Below are 23,371 nucleotides of genomic sequence, written 5' to 3' on the forward strand. Positions count from 1 at the left end.
TGGAGAATCCCATTTCTTCTTTAATTATTTCACTTTTTAAAAAAAAAATGATTTAAAAATGATCTCCATGGGAAATAGACTCCAGAGTCATAGCCAAAAATGGTCTGAATTTTAAAGAAATGTCTCAATCACTGCTGCAATGAATATATTTCAGTCTTCTTGATTTGAAAGCACTTAAGCAATTGCTGACAGCAGCATACTGGGAATTATCCCTTTAAATGTGTGGCTCAGATATGCTGAAGAAGAACTGAGAAAACACTGGACCTGGTAGGGAGATTTATGGAGAATCTGAGGAAGTTGCTGTCCAAAGCACTGATATTATGTGAAGATTGTGTAGATTTAGCAGTTCATGGTCGAACAGACAGATGTTCTATCCAAATAGAAGCTTACAGAACAACAATAGCCCAGTGGTTAGCAGACAATGTGCCTACTTAGAGGCATTAGACTAACGTCTCCAGCTTGTGCTGCAGATATCATGAATTACAATTCTCAGAATTCCAAGCCAGCATGCTGTTTAAGTTCTGAGAACTGAAAGTAAGATAGCTGAAATATACTGAATGTATACTTGTTAAAACAATCGGTTAAAATTGTACAACAGGGAAAAACTTGAATTCAACTCCCAAACTTGAATTCAACCCAAACTTGAATTCAACTCCCAAACTTGTTTAGAAAAACTACATTTCAAGATTCCACCCCATTGTTATCCTATTGTATTGTAAGGGCCCACACAAAATGTTTGTCTTTTGTAGAAATCTCTCTCTCTCTCTCTCTTTTTTTTTTTTTGCAAAGGTTTGAGAGCACAGTGGTTATATCCCAAATACCAATTATGTTCTCTGAAAATGAAGTGTCTCAATGTTCTATATTCTACAAGGAGACATGATCTGTATCTATTTTCAGCCAACCTCTTCTCACACTACTGTCTAAAAATAGATCAGTGCTGAACTTTAAATAATAGCTCGGAAAGGGTATTAACCTCTTTCTCAGAAGTTAGCTTTGCCGTAATGCATAATTTTCAGGGTTGCAATCTACACTCCAAGTCTGCCTGCTGAATTCTGCTTTTAAATATCAACAAAATTATAATTTGCATTGGATTGATCTACTTTGCATATGTAGTCTGGAGCAGGAAGTAAATGTCAACACAATGCACAGGTATCTTTTGCAACGCAAAATATTATGCTACATGTTCAACCTATCCAGGAAAATATTTTGCAGAGAATGTTAACACCTGTTTCCTGTTGCTCTTCAGGGCAGGATACTGAATTATGGGTTTATTTTGCATCAAGGCAATTTTTTTTTAACATTTAGAAAAAAATAACAAATACAGGTAGTGCAGATACTTTGAGGAAAGAATAAATGAATAAGTTAGGCAAGTGGCAGTCCTCGTCACTGAATATGTTCAAGTTCTGGTGGAATACCAGCCGAAGGGGAGGGCCGCCCACCTCAGAGAGTAAAGAGACATTATAGTTTAGAGTACATTTGGGGAAGGAAATGTCTGAGATCAAATCCTTAGGTTTCTATTTCCCAAGAGAAGGCAGTTACTCTGGTGGGATTCTTGTAAGATAGGCAATCAACAATAAAATATCTGCTTAGGCCTGTCCATGAGAGGTTCTGATTGCTTGTGCCTGACAAAGTATACCTTTGTCAAAGATGCTAAATCTAATTGAAAGATGGACTCAAGTTCCCAAATCTTTGTTTCAATGCTTTTTTTAAAAAAATAAAGCCCCTGCTAGATCAAATGTAACCTTTTGTGTGTCCAAGCCTTCATGTCAGAATTACTCCATGCAGTTTTCCCGGCAAGATCTTCAGAAATGGTTTACCATCACCCTCTTTCATAGGGTGGAGAGAGAGAATGAGTGGCCCTGGGTGCCAAGGTGGGACTAGAATTCGTGCCTAAGGTGGGATTCGAATTCAGAGTCTTCTGGTTTCTAGCCTGGTACTTCGTGCTAGCTTCATGCCTAAGGTGGGACTAGAATTCAGAGTCTTCGGGTTTCTAGCCTGGTACTTTAACCACTACTCCAAATTGGCCCTTTCAGATGTACCATAATTAGTCCAGTCCTGTTTCTTAAACCAATTAGCCTGGATGTTACCTGAAGACTAATTCCTTTTGACCGTTAAGAAAAAACACCAAATGGCCATAAGGAAGATGCAAAAGACATGCCAAGGGCCCTAAGGATGATTCATCAGGCAACAGCTTTGCCTAAAGAAACCTAGATTGAAGTAAACTTTGAACATTGCTATTTGAAAAGATGAATAATGTTTCTAACATTTCTAGTTAAAAAACATGGCAGCAAATATTTCATATAAATTTCATATTAAGATAATCCTGGGAGTCTTTCTATCTTCTTTTCCTGGACAACCTTAAGCTTTTTTTTTCTTTTAAAAGAGATAAAGAAGCATAGCCTTTGTGTAAGATTCAAGGGAGAGGGCTAGCATTCCCTTGAACATGGCGACTACAGAATTGCAGAATTGAGGCCATTCATGTCTTCAAATCCAACATTCTGTTCAGTGCAAGAATCCAAATTAAAGTATTACTGAAAGATGGCTATCTAGCTTCCATTGGAGCACTTACAATGAAGGGAATCCCATCACTTATCTGAGCAATTGATTCCACTGTCAAACTGCTCTTATTATAAGGACATTTCTTCTAACATTCAACTGGAATCTTATCTTCCTCTTACTGAAATCTATTATTCCAAGTCCTGCCCTCCAGACTGAAATGTTGGGTCTTGATATATATCTTTTACATAACATCCTTTCAGGCATTTGAAAAGCATCAGTTATCTTTTCTTTAAAGTAAACTTAACCAGTTGCTTCAAATACTTTTGGTTTATATTTTTTATCTCACCTTTATTATTTTTATAAATAACTCAAGGCAGTGACCATACCTAATAATCCTTTCTCCTCCTATTTCCCTACAACAACAATCCTGTGCAGTGAGTTGGACTGAGAGTGTGTGACTGGACCACGGTCACCCATTCTTAAGGTAGTACTAGAACTTACAGTCTCCTGATTTTTAGCCTAGTGCCTAACCAACTGGCTCTCTTAATTAAACTGTGCTTAATTACTACTTCAATCCTTTCCTGTCCTTCTAGTGTTGATTTAATTTTACAAAAGTTGTATGTCTTTGGTTTTATTGTATTTTTTTCTTTTAATGTTGTTTTAATGAATACTATCAATTGATTAATAAATATATGTGCTCATGTTGTAATTTTTACCTATTTTTATATTACACAAATATTAGATTCAGTGGTGAAATCCTGCCAGTTCTGTCTGGCTTGCACAAACTGGTAGCGTCGTCATTGTATGGTTCGGCGAACCAGTAGTGGCAGCAGCGTGAGGCTCCACCCACCCGCCTGGACATAATTACTTCCTGGTTTTAACCAGGAAGTAACCCATTTTTGACCCTTTGTGTACGCGCAGAAGGCTTTGTGCATGCGTAGAGGGTCAAAAATCGGATGTGATGATGGGGCGCTCATTTCCAAACCAGTAGGGAAGGTAAGTAGATTTCACCCCTGATTAGATTACATGTTGATTCAGTTGTCATTTCACACTTCACTGCAGCACGAAGCAAAATTCAATAAAGATTTGCACTTGGACATTTTCAGAGATTTTACAAAGTAGAAAAAGCATTTATTTTTATTCTTTCTTAAATCTCGAACAATATCTAAGACATCTTGTTTTTCAAAATCAACAACATTGTTTCTTTGGCCCTTTTAAATGTAATAATAGCCAATCTGACACCAAGACAGCTGAAAACAGTGATTAACTGGACAATCGTCACAGGGTGCCTGAAACCCAAGCTATGGAGGCCTTGCCCTTTCTAAAGCAGGTCCTGTAAAAGAACTCTTTTGCAATAGCTCCGGGACTCAGATCAATATATTTCTGCTCCACACATGATTCTTTAGACATAGGAGAGGGAGGAGAGGATATACAATGGTGAGTAACGAAACGGTCAATGTTTCCTACAAGACATTTTTTTCTAAATTGGAGACTGCAATTTAAGATTTGCATTGCGATGGCTCAGTGGTTAAAGATGCCGAGCTTGTCAGCTGGAAATTTAACAGCCCGGGTTCAAAGACCTGAGTGCTGTGCAATGGGGTGAGTTTCCATTACTTGCTCACCTCTGCCCACCTAGTAGTTCAAAAGCATGCAAATGCAAGTAGGTAAATAGGTACCACTTCAGTGGGAAGGTAACATGTGCCTCAGTGTATAGTCATGCTGTCTACATGATCATAAAAAAAAACAGATGAGTACCTTCAGTCGGGCACAACTGGACAGGGGAAATCTTTACCTTAATTGATCATGTCAGAAAGGAATGCTGGGATTTCCCTTTTTAATTTGTCTGGAAGACCTCAGTAAAATGGGCTCAGAAATGGTACATCTGTGATTAAAACTACACTATACCACACACCAGCACAGGTTCTACTTTTGCTTCTATTCCCTGGTCTGAATTTTAAGTCCTAACTGAATGGCACTTTTGTGTAACTTACAAACTTGCCCATAATTAGAATTGCTTATATAATCAGGTACTTGCTTATATAATTAGAAAATTGTATCTAATATCCATACATATAATGGCAGTAAGATAAAATTCTGGAGATGGGGACGGTGTGGCTTCATGTGGTTGGGGACCCAGCCACTGCAGTTTATAAACCGTGGTTGACAGCTAAGCGGCTGCATGGACATTGCCAGTTAACCATGTTTAAACAAATTCACATGATGCCAACTAGGCCTACTGAATTTCAGCTTCAAAAATAACGATGGCAACAAAGACGCAGAGATCTCTAGGTCTCAGCTGCCATTTAGTGTTCATCCAAATGCTTACAGCCAGGATTTGCAATCTTAGTACAAACTGATTCATGTTGCTCCCTACTTTACAATGGATGTGCATATTATTAAAAGGAAGGCTGGTCATTATTACTATGACATTATTATGAGAAATTAAATTATGACGATTTCACTAAGAAGGCTACTGAAATGAATGTGTTTTCAAGCACTGTCTCTAAAAAGTACGGGGCAAATAGAATCTATTTTAGTATTTATACTCAATGCATATTTCTGTATGCTTATGGTTGCATATTTCTGAAAACCTACAAGAAATGCATTTGCAATATATTCATACATTATAACAAATTGATGAAATAAAAAAATGATAGCTGAAGTCATTTGAGAAATCCTGCAGATTGATTTAAAAGCTGTCCATCCATGCAGAACCAGCATCTGCCAGCAGTGTCTTACCTAATCGGTGTTGTGATTACAGAACAAAAGATCTGCTTGACTGAGTTGGTTTGTGTGGTTCTGAGATCGAAAGAAGCCAGGCTTAGGGTCAACACTAAGATATCTAATGTTTCATGTATCTGAATGAAATAATTAGTACAATAATGTCTTGTGTATTTAATAACTGTTCCCTTCTGATACTTTATCATATTAAAAATTTCAATTTAATCTAGTTTTTGTTATGGCATTATTTTGTGTGGTCCCCAGGACTCTGGTCAAAGACTTCCTTCTCCTCCTCTTATATTCCTCCTCTTATATACTATTCCAGCGATCCCCAACCTTTGCATCTTGGCGGCCTGGCAGAGGGGAGAGGAGAGGAGACCTGCCATGTGAGTCGTGGGCTGGCGCGTATATGCATGTGCACACAGCTTGACTTGTGCAAGTTGTGCTACTTGTGCATGTGCATGCATGCAGCCTGCCGCTTCTCACGCAAATTGAGCTGTCCACACATGTGTGTACACCAGCCTCCCACTCATGCAACCTGGTTGCAAAAGGGCCACAGCCCAGTAGTGGGCCATAGCCCAGGGGTTGGGGATTCCTATACTACACAACTCCCAGCAAATCTAAGATGCTTTCTAGAACTGTGATGGTGAACCTATGGCACACTCCGTTGCACCAGTTCAGCTCCGCCATGCATGCGTGTGCACCTCCCACCAGCCAGCTGGTCTTTGGGTCTCTGCCGCGCATGCGAGAGGGTGGGGCATGTGTGGGGGTGAGTGCGCATGTGCAGGGGGTGGGGTGTGTGCAGGGGGCGCACGTATATGCGGGTGGCATGGGGACTGTGTGCACATTGCATTTTGGGGGTTTGGGCACTCACATGCGTATTCGCGCATGCACGCACTTTGGGCACTTGGTCCGGAAAAGGTTAGCTATCACTGTTCTAGAGTAGTAAGCAAGCAAATACAACTATCCACCAAAGGCTCCACCAAAAATATTTGCAATGGTTGGTTTTCTTTTTTTTTCTCTCCCAATACTTTTTTTTTAATTCCACAAAGTCATAAATATGCAATGACATCTCCACTGAATGAAATATTTGATGAAGTCCAACTGAATGAATTTACTGAGTATACACATTTAGATCACTTGAAAACACAATTAACGAAAGAGTTGCAACGACCAACTATAATTAATGGTGCATGATAATATCCACTCTTTTGCTAATATTTCCAGCTGCCCCCTTTTTGTGCAAAGCAGTCCATCATTTTCATGTTTGTTTGTTTTTTAATGTTTTCTTCAGTGACTGTTAGCTCAGTGGCATTTTTCTAAGTGCAACTCTAATTAATTGAATTGCCCGCCCTCATCTGCAAGGGAAATAAAATTCATTATCTGATAAATAGAAAACGGAGTTTGAAAAGGTTAAAAATTGTGGAAGTTGTAACATTTGTCATTCTTTTATTAGAACTTTAAAATTAATGAGCATGGTATTTCAATAATGCTAATAGAAAATTATTCTTGCAAGCGAAAAAGAAATTTCCTTAGCATTCAACATTAGTCAAGTGAGAAAAACCGAACTTGTCCAAGTTGCACAGTCCATCAGTTCTTAGATGAGTTAAGGTGGCCTAGTTTCACTTTATACTCTGTACTTAATGATTTCACAGGTTACTGCTTAGGTGACTGCAAGTCTAAATACAAAGGCAGAACCTCTTTTTATGAGAAGCATGCTTCCCATTCTATATTATGAGACTGAGCCTTTAAGGTGCTTTTTACCATATTACCTAGAAAGAAGATGAGAAGGTTGAAATTGCCTGGATTACTATAGATTTTCTTCCTGGATACTGGAGCTACACCAATAATTTTCCAATTCAGTGGCTTAGCATATAATTTTATTGACCATAGCAATCTTCCTACAGAAGAAGCACCAAACTCATCTCAAACTTGCCAGTTCACAGCTAGGCTAAGTAGGTGATCTTGCTGGATTTAATACTTGCTGAATATTTTAGAACTATTTCTCCACTGATGGTGGTGGCTGATAGAAATATGCTCACTCCAGAATTGATGTGAATGACTAACCTATGCTAAAATTATCAGGGCCAATGAAACAGCTCTTGTAAACGGTTTATTCTGTTTATATAAAAGATCCAATTTTATTTGGAAATAAGATTTCATAGGAATGCAGTTCTAGTTCTACCTGCACGTTCCAGGAATCAAATATGAAACATTCTACATGTTATCCAAGTTCGATAAGTAGTTTGATACAATAGTGGCACCAGGCTGTAAACCTAGGAGGATCCTTGAATTCTAGTTTTGCCTTAGGCACACAGCCAAGTGAGTGGCACTAGAAAGAAGGCAGTGCTGATCTATTTCTAAAACTTTTGTCAAGAAACCTACTCAAAGGCACAAAACAAAAACAAAACAAAAACCTTAAGAAAAGATGAACTTTCTGAATTCTCCTGCAGTTCAAATTGAGAAAGAATTTTCTTTCCTAGGACATCATCAACACCATTTTCTTACCTCCCGAAGAGGGTCATTGAGTTCATTAAGAATGCTGTCTTCATCAAAGATCTTGCCTTGGTAACGGTGCTCATAATAATCATGGATTTTTTGACGCATATCTGCAGGTAGCTTGTGAAAGGACATGTACTGTTCGACTTGTTTGTACTAAAAGAAAAAAAATACAAATAATTACTGCAAAGCATCTAATAATAATATGAAGACCCATATATAATGCATTCATATATATTTAAATTATGGTTATTAAAAGAAAAATGAAAGCATAATAGCTTTAACATTCAGAGTGTTTAGGATTGTGAATGGAAATTATTTTTCCTAACACACTGTGCTAGAAATATATTTATTTTGCTTTTATTACTTTCTTGTTTATGAAAGTTGGACTCAATGGTTATGGGCGCAACCCGTTGTGCCCACGTGACACCCCTCCTGCGTGAGCTGCACTGTCTCCCAGTGATCTTCCGGGTGCGATTCAAGGTGCTGGTCACCATCTTTAAAGTGCTCCATGGCATAGGACCCAGGTACCTTTGAGACCGACTTCTGCCACCAATATCCTCCCACCAGCCAGTCTGCTCCCACAGAGAGGGTCTCCTCAGGGTGCCATCGGCCAAGTTATGTCGGCTGGCGACACCCAGGGAGAGGGCTTTCTCTGTGGGAGCCCCTGCCCTGTGGAATGAACTGCCCCCGGAAATGCGTAAGATCTCCGACCTCCGTGTATTTCGCTGTGCCCTCAAGACCCTGCTGTTCCACCAGGCCGGGCTATCAATGTAATGATTTTAAATTGGGTGTTTTAAATTTTGGGGGTTTTAAATCTGAGCCGAAATTATTTAATAATTTTAATAATTTTTAATTGATGTCTGTCTTTATGCTTTTAATAGGCTGTACACCACCCTGAGTCCTTCGGGAGAAGGGCGGTATAGAAATAAATTTATTTATTTATTTATTTATTATTTATTTATTTAATCATGACATTTTTCCAGTCATGGATTGAGGTTTGTTTTTTTAATGGAAAAATGTGAAATTGTTTTCTTTATACTTATCAAAAATATTTTTGATTGCCATGTTGATCCATGAGAAACAGCACTACAATGGGGGGTTTCTAAGCACAATTTTGAAAGAAGACATGTGGAAGACATGCAATAGCCTTAATGGATTAAATCAAGTTCCATTATGTATACCATTTTGTTTCTAATAGTGACTAACCAGATACCTCCGAGTGGGAGGTAGCAAGTGGGAGATGTAGGCAGAGTTGCAGATTGTAAGCTTGTTGCAATTGGTGCAACGCTTGTTGCAATTGGTGTTCCCATCATGGAGATGACATTCAATCAAGACACAATAAACTTGTCCTCCATGACTTTATCCAATCCTCTTTTAAAGCCATCAAATTAATGGCTATCACTATCTCCTGTAGCAATGGATTCTATGAGTTAATTATGTGCTGTTTGAAGAAGGATGTATGGGATTCTTGCTGAATCAGAAGATCAGCTGATCTTCTGAATCATTCATCAGCTGAATGAAGAACAAATGCATTAAGTAGTTTCCTGCAGCTGCATTTGTTGCAGCAGAAAATTGTTAGTGGAAAACAAGCTATCTAGAGGCATAGTAGCACCAGCACTTGAATTTCAGATGGCTGATTCATAGGAAGATAAGAATCCCTATCTTTCTTCTCAGACAATTTTTATTACATCTAATCAAATTTCATCTTGCAATAAATGGCTAAAAGCAACAACAATCTTCTGATACTTTCCATAAAGGCTTGGAGGTAAACTTGTTTCATTCACTTATTATTCTATATAGCTGGTTTTTTCATATTTATAATTATTGACAATATCATTGTCAAATGACAACTACCACAAGGGAGCAGCAATAAACATACTACTGTGCTTAGTTCGTCATGTCGTTTCTGACCCTTGCTCTTGATATTATTTTTGCCAGACTGGATTAATTTCACTCTTCCCCTCAACTCAGCATGAAATTCCACCAGATTTACAGAACTATTTACCACCAATTTTTGGTTTAAGATATCTTGCTAAGACAATTTTAAAGAACCCCAGCATCTGGGATTCATTCTCCCCTCAACTCAGCACCAGATTCCACTATAGTAATTCATTGTTGTTAGTTGCAAAGTCATGTCTGACCCATTGCAACCCCATGGACAATGTTCCTCCAGGCCTTCCTGTCCTCTACCATCCTCTAGAGTTCATTTAAGCTCATGTCGACTGCTTCAGTGACTCCATCCAGTCACCTCATTCTCTGTCGTCCCCTTCTTCTTTTGCCCTCAATCGTTCCCAGCATTAGGCTCTTCTCCAGTGAGTCCTTCCTTCTCATTAGGTGGCCAAAGTATTTGAGTTTCATCTTCAGGATCTGGCCTTCTAAAGAGCAGTCAGGGTTGATCTCCTCTAGGACTGACTGGTTTGATCGCCTTGCAGTCCAAGGGATTTGCAGGAGTCTTCTCCAGCATAGTAATTCATATGTTGTTTTTCATAATTTCATAAATATGTCTTTTTCTGATTATAATAATTTATTCAAAAATTCTTGAGAAATTAGGTCACATACTGAAATAGCAATGCTTTATTCTTCCACTTGCATTACGTCCACTTACTGTCACAAATAGTTGCAAACACATAAAGATGGTGCTTGAGTTATGACTGCATGGGACTGGAATTACTGTTACTAAGTGATGCATTCCTAAACTGTTGTGTCAAGTGACCACATCATTTAATGTCAGCCAGGCAGTCTCAGTTGTGTTGTAATGCAAAATGTGTGGGTTATTAAGCAGGAAACAGAGAAAGTTCCAAATAAGAAGTGGGGGTGATGCCACACAAATGGTGAAGGAGTTCCTTTGAGGCCTAGGGCAGGCTCTATGTCTGGCTCTATGTCTGGCTCTATGTCCAGGTTCTATGGAGAGGGGGTGCTCTATGTCCAGGTTCTATGGAGAGTGTGGTGTGAACTCAGAAAGGCTAGTGAATGAGGGCGTGTGGTGCATGGAATCATAGGCAGGCCATAGAAAGGCCTATGTGTGTGCAATTGCAGAGAGACTGTGGAAAAGAGGGTGCAGGATGTGTGTGATATGAGGGAGACCAGGGAAGAGGGCACAGAGTGTGTACACGTTTCTGATTGAAGGGAGGTCATAAAAAGAGAGTGTGGGGTGAGCAAGGGGGAGGGGGAAGAGGGACCAATTTAAGTGAGTGAACAAAGGCTGTGGGATGATGGGGGGGGTGGAGACATATCCCCTATTTTTGACTTCTCTTGCCAATTTCCCATTGATTTTGCTTGGGGGTAGAGAAGTTGCAATTGGTGATCATGTGACTGTGGAGTATAGCTACTGGCAGCATGTGTGAGTTGGTTGCTAGGTTCATGTGACCACAGGAGTAGTGCAAGGACTGGAACTTTCCTTCATTTTGCACTGTCATAACTTCCAATGAACACTGAATTTGTAGCTATGCAACTGCAGAAAACACATTCCACTCTAAAAATAAGATTTCCTGCACCTGATCGATCGCTCACTCATTCATTTGTCCTGCCCACTTGAACATTTTGGTCCCCTATTAATTTTACACATGTATGTGTAGGATGTATGATACACACATTTATACCCATATACCCCCTTTTTTTTAAAAAAAAATCCATCTGATACCACAAATTCCTTGTAATACCACAAGGAATTGTGATACCACAAATTCCTTGTTATGTCACTAAACAAGAACTATCAGCAAGACATATCCTAAGACTACCAATATACCTCTGTGATAGCATTCTCTTCCTATGCAGACATGAGAGAGAGAGAGAGAGAGAGAGAGAGAGAGAGAGAGAGAGAGAGAGAGAGAGAGAGAGAGAGAGAGAGAGAGAGAGAGAGAGAGAAACACATGCTTTTAACAATTTTGGAAACTTTCAATGTTTCCAATTAAGGAATTATTTCTATAGATGTTGGGTTTTTGTCCCTTATAGTCAACACCCCACCAAAACCAATGATGAAGGTGACCTTGTCAACCAGTTATATGCTCATACCTCTGGGGGGAAAAACAGTAATCAGAGGGAATTAAATCTATCATCCCACTTTGAAAAATTAGGGATCAATCTTTAATGTCAAGCCAGCTTGACATCCCAGAAAAGTAAGTGGAAAAACGAAGGCCTTATTTTTTAGAAGACCTTTTGAACAATTGTTGTTTTTAAATTGGGGTAGACCCCATGCTGTGCTGGTTAAATACAATTAGGCTTTGAGTTATACAAGTTGGAGGCTGTTGAGCTACTTGGCCTAAGCCTTGATCTCTACCTTAAAAGAAGGAAAGGGCAGAGGAATATTTGAAAATAAATATTGCACTGAAATCCTTGAAATTATACAGCTAAAAGTAGGCAGGGGTTAATGCCCTGCAAGGGATATATTATCCCTGCCAAAAAGATCCCATTTCTAAAAACCTCAGTGCTTTCCAATTCTAACCTGTGGGCAGGTTTTTCTAATTGACTCTAAAATCTCAAAGAAGCTTGAACTGAATGATTTGCCCAGGAATCTCAAACTGTAAAGTCAAATCAAATCATGCTGGTTCTGAATCTTGAATTTCCAATTCAAATTGATTCAGGGTTGATTAGCACATGGCTATTTTTATGGTTTGCCTATAGCTAACTGGAGCACGAAAGCAGTGGCCTTCTCTTTTTGTTGCCTCCGCAACTCATGTGCACGTTGGCTTTTTTTTTTTTTTTTTGGTATTACTTTAATTTTCTTTAATGTTATGTATGCTGCCCTGGGATCCTTTCTGGAGAAGAAGCTGCTAATACAATAGAAAATGCATGTATACGCACCTTATGTGGAAATTCCACTTGAGTATCTGTCACTGAGTTTATTCTTAAGTCACTGATGGTCAGTGAAGAGTCAAATGGAGACCATGGCCTAGATGAGTAGATTAATTAACTCTTCCCCATTCCCCCCAAAATGTCTGAGTTGGATCTCCTTCCTATCCACAATGGAGAAAAAGCACCCATTAGCTGGGGGGATGGAGGCTAAAACAGATGACGTACGGTTGCAGGAACTGGGTATGTCTAGTTTAATGAAAAGAAGGATTAGGGGAGCCATGATAGCAGTGTTCCAATATCTCAGGGGCTGCCACAAAGAAGAGGGAGTCAAACTATTCTCCAAAGCACCTGAGGGCAGGCCAAGAAGCAGTGGGTGGAAACTAATAAAGGAGAGAAGCAACCTAGAACTAAGGAGAAATTTCCTGACAGTTAGAACAATTAATCAGTGGAACAACTTGCCTCCAGAAGTTGTGAATGCTCCAACACTGGAAGTTTTTAAGAAGATACTGGATAACCATTTGTCTGAAGCGGTGTGGGGTTTCCTGCCTAGGCAGGGGGTTGGACTAGAAGACCTCCAAGGCCCCTTCCAACTCTGTTATTCTATTCTATTCTATAATATTTTTATTGTAGCAAAATTGTTCATCTACAAAAATTTACACATGTCCTAATTTTTGCAATGCTTCATTGTATTGTGTTACTCGGTGGCGCTAACCAAATCCAGCATATCCATAGACATCCATTGTTAACTATGATGATGGCAAGAAGATAAAACATGCATTGTCAGTGACATTACAATGCAAGCTCCACCCTCTCACACCATCACATCTAAATCCATCAATAGCTGAGTTTGTGTCATTAAGTAGTGGTTTTTTTTTCATTTGCCCTGCCTTGACCCTCTTCTGCAGACACCTCTAAGAATAAGTTTTCAGATAACTACCTACCAAGTAGCCTAATTTTTCTATTTTGCAAATTCTAAATTATTTAATTTTTGCACTGTTTAATCCTATTACAACTACTTCAGATTTTTATTACTATACTGCTAGGTCCATACTCCTTGAAGCAGTGTGGCTCAACCTTGGCTGCTTGAAAATGTTTGGATTTCCCCAGCCATCATGGTTGAGAACTTTAGCTTAGAATAAAATTCTGATGAATTAAGTATCTGGGGACTTTGACTCATCTGTTTTTAAATCATTGGAAGTCACAGTTGCATTAGAACCTTGAAGTCTCCACATGTCTGGCAATAAGAAATACAAATACAAATTAACTATATGGTTAAATTTATAACCACTGGAAAGAAAATCAACAGCTACTTTGTATCTTTTTTCTTAATTTTTTTTCTATTTTTTCTTTTTATTGCGTTTTTAATTTCTTTTGTTTTCTCTTTTCTTTTTCTTATTTTATATTAATTTTAGGTTTTACATTCTGTTTGAAAATATTTAATAAAATTTTCTTATGCTTAACAAATAGAAAGACTTTTAAGTTGGAAAAGAAGAATTATGAATTTCAAAAATGTAAAACTTAATTTGATGTAGATCTCTGTACAAATGAGGACCATATTACTGCTAAGATGTATAATTTCTTATTTAAAATGGAAACGAGAATGAACAAGTTAAAGACTATATGATGAAATTAGCAAAAACTGCTAGATATAAATAATACAGATATAAATGTAGATATAGATATACTGTATAGTTGGATGAAAGGGAAATATGTGGGAGAAAGGGATAAAATTCACATTGAACTATAGTCTTAAAATATTTGTTGAATATGTAGTCAAACTGAGGAACCATTTTTCATCTTTGTGGACCTGTAATAAAGCTAGAAAATATTACAATCAAGTATTTAGTTTGATACAGAAGGTTTTAAAAGGGAATATACAATTGGAACAAAATATTTTTCTTTTGGGCTTAATGGGTAATCAAATGGAAACATCTTATGGAACTTTGCTGTTATATGTGATAATGTCAGTATGTTTTTTACATTCTCAAAGGCAGAAGGACTTACAAATACCTACAATGGAGGAATGGATAGTGAAGTTGGAATTGGAGGAGGTAGTAAAATTGACATAAAAGACTTTGGCAAATTTTATTTCTACTTAGAAACCATTATTGGATCTTTTTGCAAGAAACTGAAAAAAAATGAAAAGAGGACTTATGGATTTGATGATTAGTATTATATGGCATTATCAATATAATGTAGACAAGCGTTAACCTTAGAATAAAGTCTGATGCATTCTTATATCCATATCTGTACCCAAAGAATGTTGGAAGTCATTTTTTTCTATTATCTTTATGAATAGATAGAATAGAACATTCTAAATTTTTCTTCTTTATCTTTTCTCCACTTTTACTTTTGTTTCTTTCTGAGCCTTTTTCTTTTTAAAAATTTTCTATTTGATTATTTAGCTTTTATCTTTTATCTTTATGAAAACCAATACAGTTATTTTAAAAAAAACTTTAATAAAATTATTACAATTGGTACAGATTGCATTGGTGCAGACAGTTTTGTCTGACTCTAAGATGACGCAAGCAACATCACTGTTGTGTGAGCTGCACTAGTTGCTGTATTGCTTCCGGGTCCACTTTAAAATGTTGGTTATCATCTTTAAATCCCTTTATGGCATGGGACAAGGTTATCTGAGGCACCGTCTCAACCCAATGGGATTGTCCGACCCCATTCATCCACCAGAAGGAGATTGTTGTGGTCTCCCATCAATCAAAGTGTTTCAGCTGGCAGGATCTAGAAGAAGAATCTTTTCTGCTAGTCTTTGGAACCTTAAATTAGTTCTGTCCCCACCCTTTGGACCTATTGTCTTTGCCGGTGGGCTTGGGATCCTGGCAATCTGGGATGTGTGTTGGAAGAGGCTGGTGAACTAATAGGAAAGATACTGCCACTATATCATTTTTGTTTCTGGTTGTTGTTGGTTTTTTTTTTTTAGTTTTGTATCTAGTGTTGTTAATATTTTAACATTGATGATTTTAATTTGTAAAATGTAAGCCTCCCAAAGTTGCTTTGCAGAGTAAGATGGGCGGCATGTAAATTTAATAAATAAATAGTAAAGGAAAAAAAAAGAGAAGAATTTTCTTCTATCCATATTTTGTAATTTTGTGTTTGTTTTATCAGCAATTGAGCCATGGTAGCACAGTGGTTAGAGTGTCCTACTGCAGGCTACTTCTACTGCCGGCCGGCTGCCTGCAATTTGGCAGTTCAAATCTCACTAGGCTCAAGGTTGACTCAGCCTTCCATCCTTCCGAGGTCGGTAAAACGAGGACCCAAATTGTTGGGGGTAATATGCTGACTCTGTAAACCTCTTAGAGAGGGCCATAAAGCACTGTGAAGTGGTATATAAGTCTAAGTGCTATTGCTTAAGTCTAAGTTCTAATTTTGCTATTGTTAAATTAACAAAAGTAAAACCCCCATAGAAGAATCATTGGGTTATGAAAGAATGACAAATTTACCTAGGAATCTTTTTTTTTTTTGTGCTGCCTGAAAAATGTATTCTGTAAACATGAGAGAGCCATCTGCTGAGTCATCATTAATAAGACCTATTTTTGAAAGGGATTATAGGTTGTTATGGGGGAAGGTCACTGTTTAGTCTTCAATACCAGATGTTATAAAAGAGATGGATTTACTGTGAGAGTATTGTGACTAATATTGCCCTAATTACTGGAAACTGAGTCGGCTGATCTTGATTTGTTCATAGGAGCCATGCTTGGAAAGAGACAGATTCAGAGAGCTAAGCCCAATTGCTCTGCAGAGTGCATTAGAAATATTACAAAGGTTATGTAATGGATACTGACATATGGGAAGTCATAAGTCACCTAACAGCCAGTCTTCGCATCATCATGTTTCCATTATAAAAATACTTATCTCTTGAACAGCTCCCAGTCTATAGAAGTAGAGAACAAGATAATAATTGATCTCGTTTAATTTCATTTTCATTCATTTGTCAGTATTAGATAATATATATAAGCATGAATTGAATACATAAAATGAATACAAATAAAGGGAATATTAGGACAGGGATGGTGGGCACGCTGGTGCTCTTATGCACACCCCTTACAGACCTCTTAGGAATGGGGTGAGGTCAACAGTAGACAGTCTTAGGTTAAAATTTTATGCGTTTTGGAATGAAACCACAGAGTCATGTAGAGCATTCCAGGCATTGACCACTCTGTTGCTGAAGTCATATTTTCTGCAATCGAGTTTGGAGAGGTTACTTTAGGTTTGTATCTATTGTGTGCTCATGTATTGTTGTGGTTAAAGCTGAAGTAGTAATCTGTTTAAAACGTGCAAAGATTTAGTAGCCAGGAGATGGCTGGAGAGTTCTGATAAATGTTTTGGGTTAGAAAAATGTAAAACGAACAAAGAAACCAAAAAACCCTCCAACTTAAATCCACCTCAATATGGGTTAGAAAAAGAGGAAAAGAGAGAGTAAGATTGCCAGCTCCTGAAATTGCAACCTAGAATGAGTTAGATGAAATTTTACAGCCATTTTTCAGAAACAGCCATGCATAGCCAATCTGATATAAAAGGTCTACCTTCTTAATGAGGGAATAATAAATCAATCAGTGTATCACAGACTTGATTTTCCTGAATGAATTCTAAGTATTTCTTGAAGTAAATCAACTTGCAAAACCCATCTATAACCATTGTAGATGTTTGAACTGTACAGGAATTAACCAATATTTTTAAAAAGTAAGATAATCTGGGAGTTTAGTTTAATTGGAAAACCTGTAAATTACCAAAAACTTTAAAAATTATGCTAAAATCTAGTCACAATCTACAATTCAGTTTAAATATTAAAAATACTATTCATATTAGTCTGACTATATATTCTATTATTCTAATTGACTTTCAACCTCATCCTGTATCTAAAAAAACTCATCCTGCATCTTGCAATATTCAATTTATGTGAAGTCAGCAATAAAATGAAAATTGGTTGAGATAATTTCTTGATTTAAAACTCAGTCCTTCCTTCCTTCTTCCGCCCCCCCCCCCCATTATAAACTTTCAGAATCAAATTACCCAAATTCATAACTCTTTCCAGAAAAAAAAATGATAATGGAGTTTGATGTTGTTTTTGCAACTTCATTCAGAATTGCCTTTCCTAGCTCCTGTTACTCTATTTCTGGACTAACCTGGTAATTCTACTCAACCAGTATACAAAAGTATGAAGGCTATTGCTTAACGCATTGCAAGCCGCCCTGAGTCTCCGGAGAAGGGCAGCATATAAATCAAATTAAAAAAAAAATAAAAAAATAAAACGATCATTTTCATCTAGAGAATAGGTAGCCAGCCAGACAAACAGAAACTTTATTTTGGTCACTGACCAGTAAAAGTACATTGAATAAAACAAATAACACAAAACCATATCCTACTAACAAGACCTATTGGCAATCATTTGTTGGTAAAGCGTACAATACTATAGCAACATTTTGCTACTTTTAGAGAAATAAATTTATCTCGATTATTGAGCAGATAGTGCAAATAAAAATTATAGGGTGTTGAGAAAATTTGAATAATAGCGGGGTAATCAACAGATGGTGAATCATTTATTTATTTATTTATTTATTTTGTCAAGAACATATTATGTAATAAGTATAAGCATGGATTGGATACATAAAATAAATACAAGTAGAAGAAACATTAGGACAGGGACGGTAGTCATGCTGGTGCTCTTAGGCATGCCCCTTACAGACCTCTTAGGAATGGGGTCAACAATAGAAAGTCTTAGGTTTGGAGAAGAAACTACAGAGTCAGGTAGTGCATTCCAGGCATTGACCACTCTGTTGCTGAAGTCATATTTTCTGCAATCGAGTTTGGTGCGGTTTACCTTAAGTTTGTATCTATTGTTTGCTCGTGTATTGTTGGAGCTGAAGTAATGCAGAAGAACATGAGATGTTGATTCTACGGTACTCCTAGCACAGGGGCAGTATTGGGTTTCATATGGATTTTTCCTATGTTTCCCTTCCAGGATAGCTTTCTGGAGAGTAGACAATGGTTCAGAAAAAAAGAGGTTTTGTTGGGGCGGATCTCTCCTATTCCCTGTTGCCTTTTTGATATTAACAACTAAAACCCTTGTGGCTCTCCAAGTTGTCATCATTAATGTAAGGTGAGCCAATCCTTTGAAGTAAATGAAGTTACACTCATTGTACTGTTTAGAAGAAGAAAGATAATAAAGGAGAAAGCAACTTTATAGGAAGAGAGCAAGACTCTAAATTTTCTTCAGAAGATTCACTCAGACTTAATTGATTTCTCAGTCACTGAATTGTAAAGGAAAGCTGTGAAAAACTTATGTATATTGATTATTGAAATGTAACTTTTCATTACCAAGCATCAGTTAAATGACATTACGGAGAGTAATTAATGGGGAAGAAGTAGACTAGGCATGACAGGAAGAAGATCATGTACAGACTTAAACATAATAATTGCATTTCTTTTCTAATGTAATGGAAGTAAGACGATCCAAGAATCTTCGACAAAAAGAAACATTTATTATTAACTTGTCACTTTCCAACAGCCTTTCTGATAGAGAGAAGACTAAGTGAAGTGAAAAAAACCCCAGCAACATGCTGTTCTGTGTAATTGGTTTACAAAGCAGCAGATTAAATTTCTGCTAGAAAGAGCCTTGAGATGCTTCAAAATCTTTAGAATTAGTAAAAGGAAAAGTTTGCTCTGCTAGGGTCCAGTTAGAAAGGACTATAAAGTCTATCAGTGAAATGCTACCGGTTCAGGCCGGTTCACCCGAACTGGTAGTAAAAAATGCTACTGGTTCGCTGAACCGGTAGTAACTTTTTAAGCATTTTTTACTACCAATTCGGGCGAATAGGTAGTAAAAAATGCTTTAAAAAAGTAAAAAAAGAGGCTCCGACAATCACAGCTCTGCCGCGCGATCTCTGGAGCCTTTTTTTTTTTTTACTTTTTAAAAACATTTTTTACTACCTATTCACCCGAGCCGGTAGTAAAAAATGCTTTTAAAAAGTTTTTTCAAAAGTTCCCATGTGTGCCACAGCTGATCATCCCCCCCCTCCGCGCTGTTCCACTTATCTTCCCAAGCCTCCCTCGCGTTTGGTGCACACTGTGCATGCGCTCACACAGCGTGCATTTGGCGCATGGCGCGCATGCACAGCTAGCGAACCGGTAGTAAACCGGTTCAGATTTCGCCACTGTAGCTAATCCTTTGAAGACCATATAAATACTTGAAAGGTTATTTATTTAATGTTTCGCCTTTGTTCTTTCTGCGAAACAGAAGGTTAGACGCTTTCATTTCTATGTTTGATTAAACACAGTTAATAATTATGAATTAGTCAATTCAATGTCCAAATGTGGATATTTAAACTATGCTTTGGCTTAAAACAATGTATTTTTGAAATTTTGGTTCACAAAATCAGTTTATTTTATAACCCGCATTAAAATTAAATTAAGAAGACTGAAACATAAATGTGTTAAACACATGAATGGTAAATATTAAAGAAATTCTGGCTTACTGAATTTGTTGAACCAGTTTGGCCATGGTTTTATTATCCCTTGACTGTACACTAAGAATACGTGTCTGTCTATCTGTCTATCTCTCTCTCCGCCCCTCACCCCTTCAAAGAAGATACTTTCTCTTCCAGGAAGCTCTGACTCTATTCTATAATCACACATGTGCACCATATTAGGTATTAAGTGCTCCTCTCATCTTGTCACTTTCTCCTACTTATTAATGAGACATTCTCTTTACAGTTGGAGATTTTACATAAGAACTGCCTGCAGTAATTTATCTAAACTAAGCTGACACAAAGAACTCATTTGCCTTTCACTTTCTCACCTTCCTTGTGTTTTCTCCTTGCATCCCATGTAATTAGAAAGTATTGTGCAAAAGTCCTTAAATAATGTATTGCTTCCTACAGTCTTTGGTATGTGATAATGTCGGCTAGCTTTGCAAGTCCCATCTGGGAGATTCCACTCAAAAATTCTTCCATCTTTTTCGGGGTTTTACATTTGTCCTAATTCTGAACTGCTAATCACTTCTAGGTACATCCACTAAATAATTGCTTTTATGCAAAATTCAAACCAGATCTCTCAGAAACAGAGTAGGGGTCTAACACTGTTAAAGATATGAGACATTATCTGCCAATTAAATTAATGGGACTGAAAGCAGTTTAAAAATCCACAACTTTTGCTGGACAGTGCTCAATCTGGGCATGGCAATATTCTAAACAGCTTACATAACATAGTCTTATACTATAAGATTCACTGCAGGGAATAGGGAGATCGATTTAGGGAGGAGATCCAAAAGCAGTGACTAAATTTGGGGTGCTTTCATCTCTGTTTTCAACATATGCTGCGGAAAAATAACATTATTAGAAAAATAAGTGAAATCATTAAAACTACTCAAAGGGAGGCTGGGAGAATGAGAGAGAATATAAAAGTAAATAACTAAAGCTGACTCTTTTAGAATTCACTTCTGTGAATTAAGTCATAGAAGCTTGTCAAGCAAGCTCACCCAAGAAGAGGGAAGAGCTGGACTCAATGTTGCCATGAAATTTGGCATGAGACCCCAGGGAGGATATGTCTTCACACTTCTCTCTTGTTCACATCAACCTGTTGGAAATTCCCATGGCAATTTTGTGGGTTTCTTTTCTAATTGCTATTTCACTGTTGCTGGGCTCCTTCAGATATCTTGCTGGGAAAAATCTTGCACTTTCAAATGTTGAAAGTTAAAGAAGCATTCTGTTTTGATTTTTAAAAAGTGTTGTCTCTTTTCCTTACATTTTTAAAGAGCCACACTTTGGAAACGCTTGAGTAACATCTAGAGATCTGGAAAGGCAGAAATGAATCAATCTGTCTCTCCCAGGAATAAATTCCTGAGGAGCCAACCCCCATTTTTTAGGCTGGAAAGATACTTCAACTGAACAACCCCAAAATTTAAAAAAGCACTAGCATTAGCACATTTCAGTGTCCTATCAATAGCTGTACTTGAGAGCAAATGTAAACACATTATTTATGAGCTAGGGCTATGTCCTTGTGAAGCAACCACTGAATCCATAACCTGGTACATTGTGCCTTCTAATATGATGCTTTATAACTCCCTATTGGGTGAAGCATCCCAACAATTTTGCTCAATTTTTATGTATGATCCCTTTTATTAGATCAGTATGATTGTTTCTTTGAATGTAGCTCTTCTTTGTTATACTGCCTGTAAAACACATCCTGACTTATTTTATATTTATTTAATTTGAAAAGTAACCTTTTAATTATCTTGTTAACTCACATTGTTATGGACGGTGACCATAATAAAGATTATTATAATTACGTGGACCAATTTGATCTTCGCATGAATCAAGTTTAACAAACCTTGGATTTATCAGTTTTGTTTTTTAATTTTATGTTGAATTTAATTTTCAGAAAATGAACAAAAGCTCTACTCAGGTGACAAAAAAAAAGCAATGCATTAACATTTTAGATTTGATTTTGAAAAAAAAATACTTTGGAATACATGGGTATGTGAATATAGCATTGGTCTGCAGCAGAGGTGGGTTTCAGCAGGTTCTGACCAGTTCTGGAGAATGGTAGCGGAAATTTTGAGTAGTTCGGAGAACCGGTAGTAAAAATTCTGACTGGCCCCGCCCCCATCTATTCTCTGCCTCCCAAGTCCCAGCTCATCGGGAGGAAATCGGGATTTTGCAGTAACCTTCCCCTGGATTGGGGAGGGAATGGAGATTTTACAGTATCCTTTCCCTGCTACGCCCACCAAGCCACACCCACAGAATCGGTAGTAAAAAAAAAAAAAAGAAACCTACCACTGGTCTGCAGCCTTCAAAGCACCCGCACATGACAATATTCAATATTTCACAATATTGTGAAAACTGGTGCTGTGTGAAATCTGCTTCACAATTTCTTCCAAAAATTTTCATTGACAAAATTTTCTAAGCGATTGCCTTACTGGCACCATGTTTGACAATTTCTTCCAAATTTTTGTTGGTAGCATTTCAGAGTTAACGTATTGTTAAAGGTAGCACTGCCAACTATGTTTTTATACAGGAAACATCCCAATTTGGTGGTGGGAAAGAATAACATGGGTGGAATTCCTTCCTGATGCTTTGGGAATCCTGTGAAGCTCTAGAGCAGTGTTGGCAATTTTGGCCAAGAATGCATGAATGTCAACCGTGTGGAGTTCATATCCACATATCTTAACATTACCGAGATTGACAAACACTGTTCTAGATCTTTGAAAGAATAATTGTAGAGTGAAACATTGGAGACCCATGCACATAAATTCCTTGGCTGCTTTGGAACTAATTGCAAGAACATCTTATTATTTTCATGAAAATTGCAACAGAATCCTCTTCCTTTTCCCAGGAAATACACTGCTTTCCAAAATCTCTAGGGTACTACTCATATATTTTTGTAAAGTAAGAAAGGCTTGGGTCCAGGGGTGAAATCCAACAGGTTCTGACAGGTTCTGGAGAACCGGTAGTGGAAATTTTGAGTAGTTTGGAGAACCAGCAAATACCACCTCTGGCTGGCCCCAGAGTGGGGTGGGAATGGATATTTTGCAATATCTTTCCCCAGAAGTGAGGTGGGAATGGAGATTTTGCAGTATCCTTCCCCTGCCACACCCACCAAGCCAAACCATGCCCACCAAGCCACGCCCACAGAACTGGTAGTAAAAAAATTGGATTTCACCACTGCTTGGGTCTTTACGAGAGCATTTGGAGACATAAATCCATGTGGTAGATTGTTTTTTAACTTTCCTATATCTTTTTCCTCCTATTTTTCCCTTTATATTATTATCACAACTTAATTTTTTTATTTATTTGTATCCTGCTTTTATTATTTTTACAAATAACTCAAGGCAGCCCCCATATCC

General features: G+C 37.6%; 1 protein-coding gene across 1 annotated transcript in view; it reads right to left on the reverse strand.

The window, feature by feature from the left end:
* HCN1 (hyperpolarization activated cyclic nucleotide gated potassium channel 1) overlaps positions 1 to 23,371 on the reverse strand; it is a 175,995-nt gene that overhangs the window by 12,356 nt on the left and 140,268 nt on the right. The window contains exon 5 of the mRNA XM_034440840.3: positions 7,729 to 7,875. Coding sequence (XP_034296731.1) covers positions 7,729 to 7,875 — 147 coding nt within the window. The remainder of the gene's footprint in view (positions 1 to 7,728; positions 7,876 to 23,371) is intronic.

This window comes from Pantherophis guttatus, chromosome 2 (genome assembly GCF_059756535.1).
Source record: "Pantherophis guttatus breed Tessera chromosome 2, ASM5975653v1, whole genome shotgun sequence".
NCBI classification, from domain to species: domain Eukaryota; kingdom Metazoa; phylum Chordata; class Lepidosauria; order Squamata; family Colubridae; genus Pantherophis; species Pantherophis guttatus.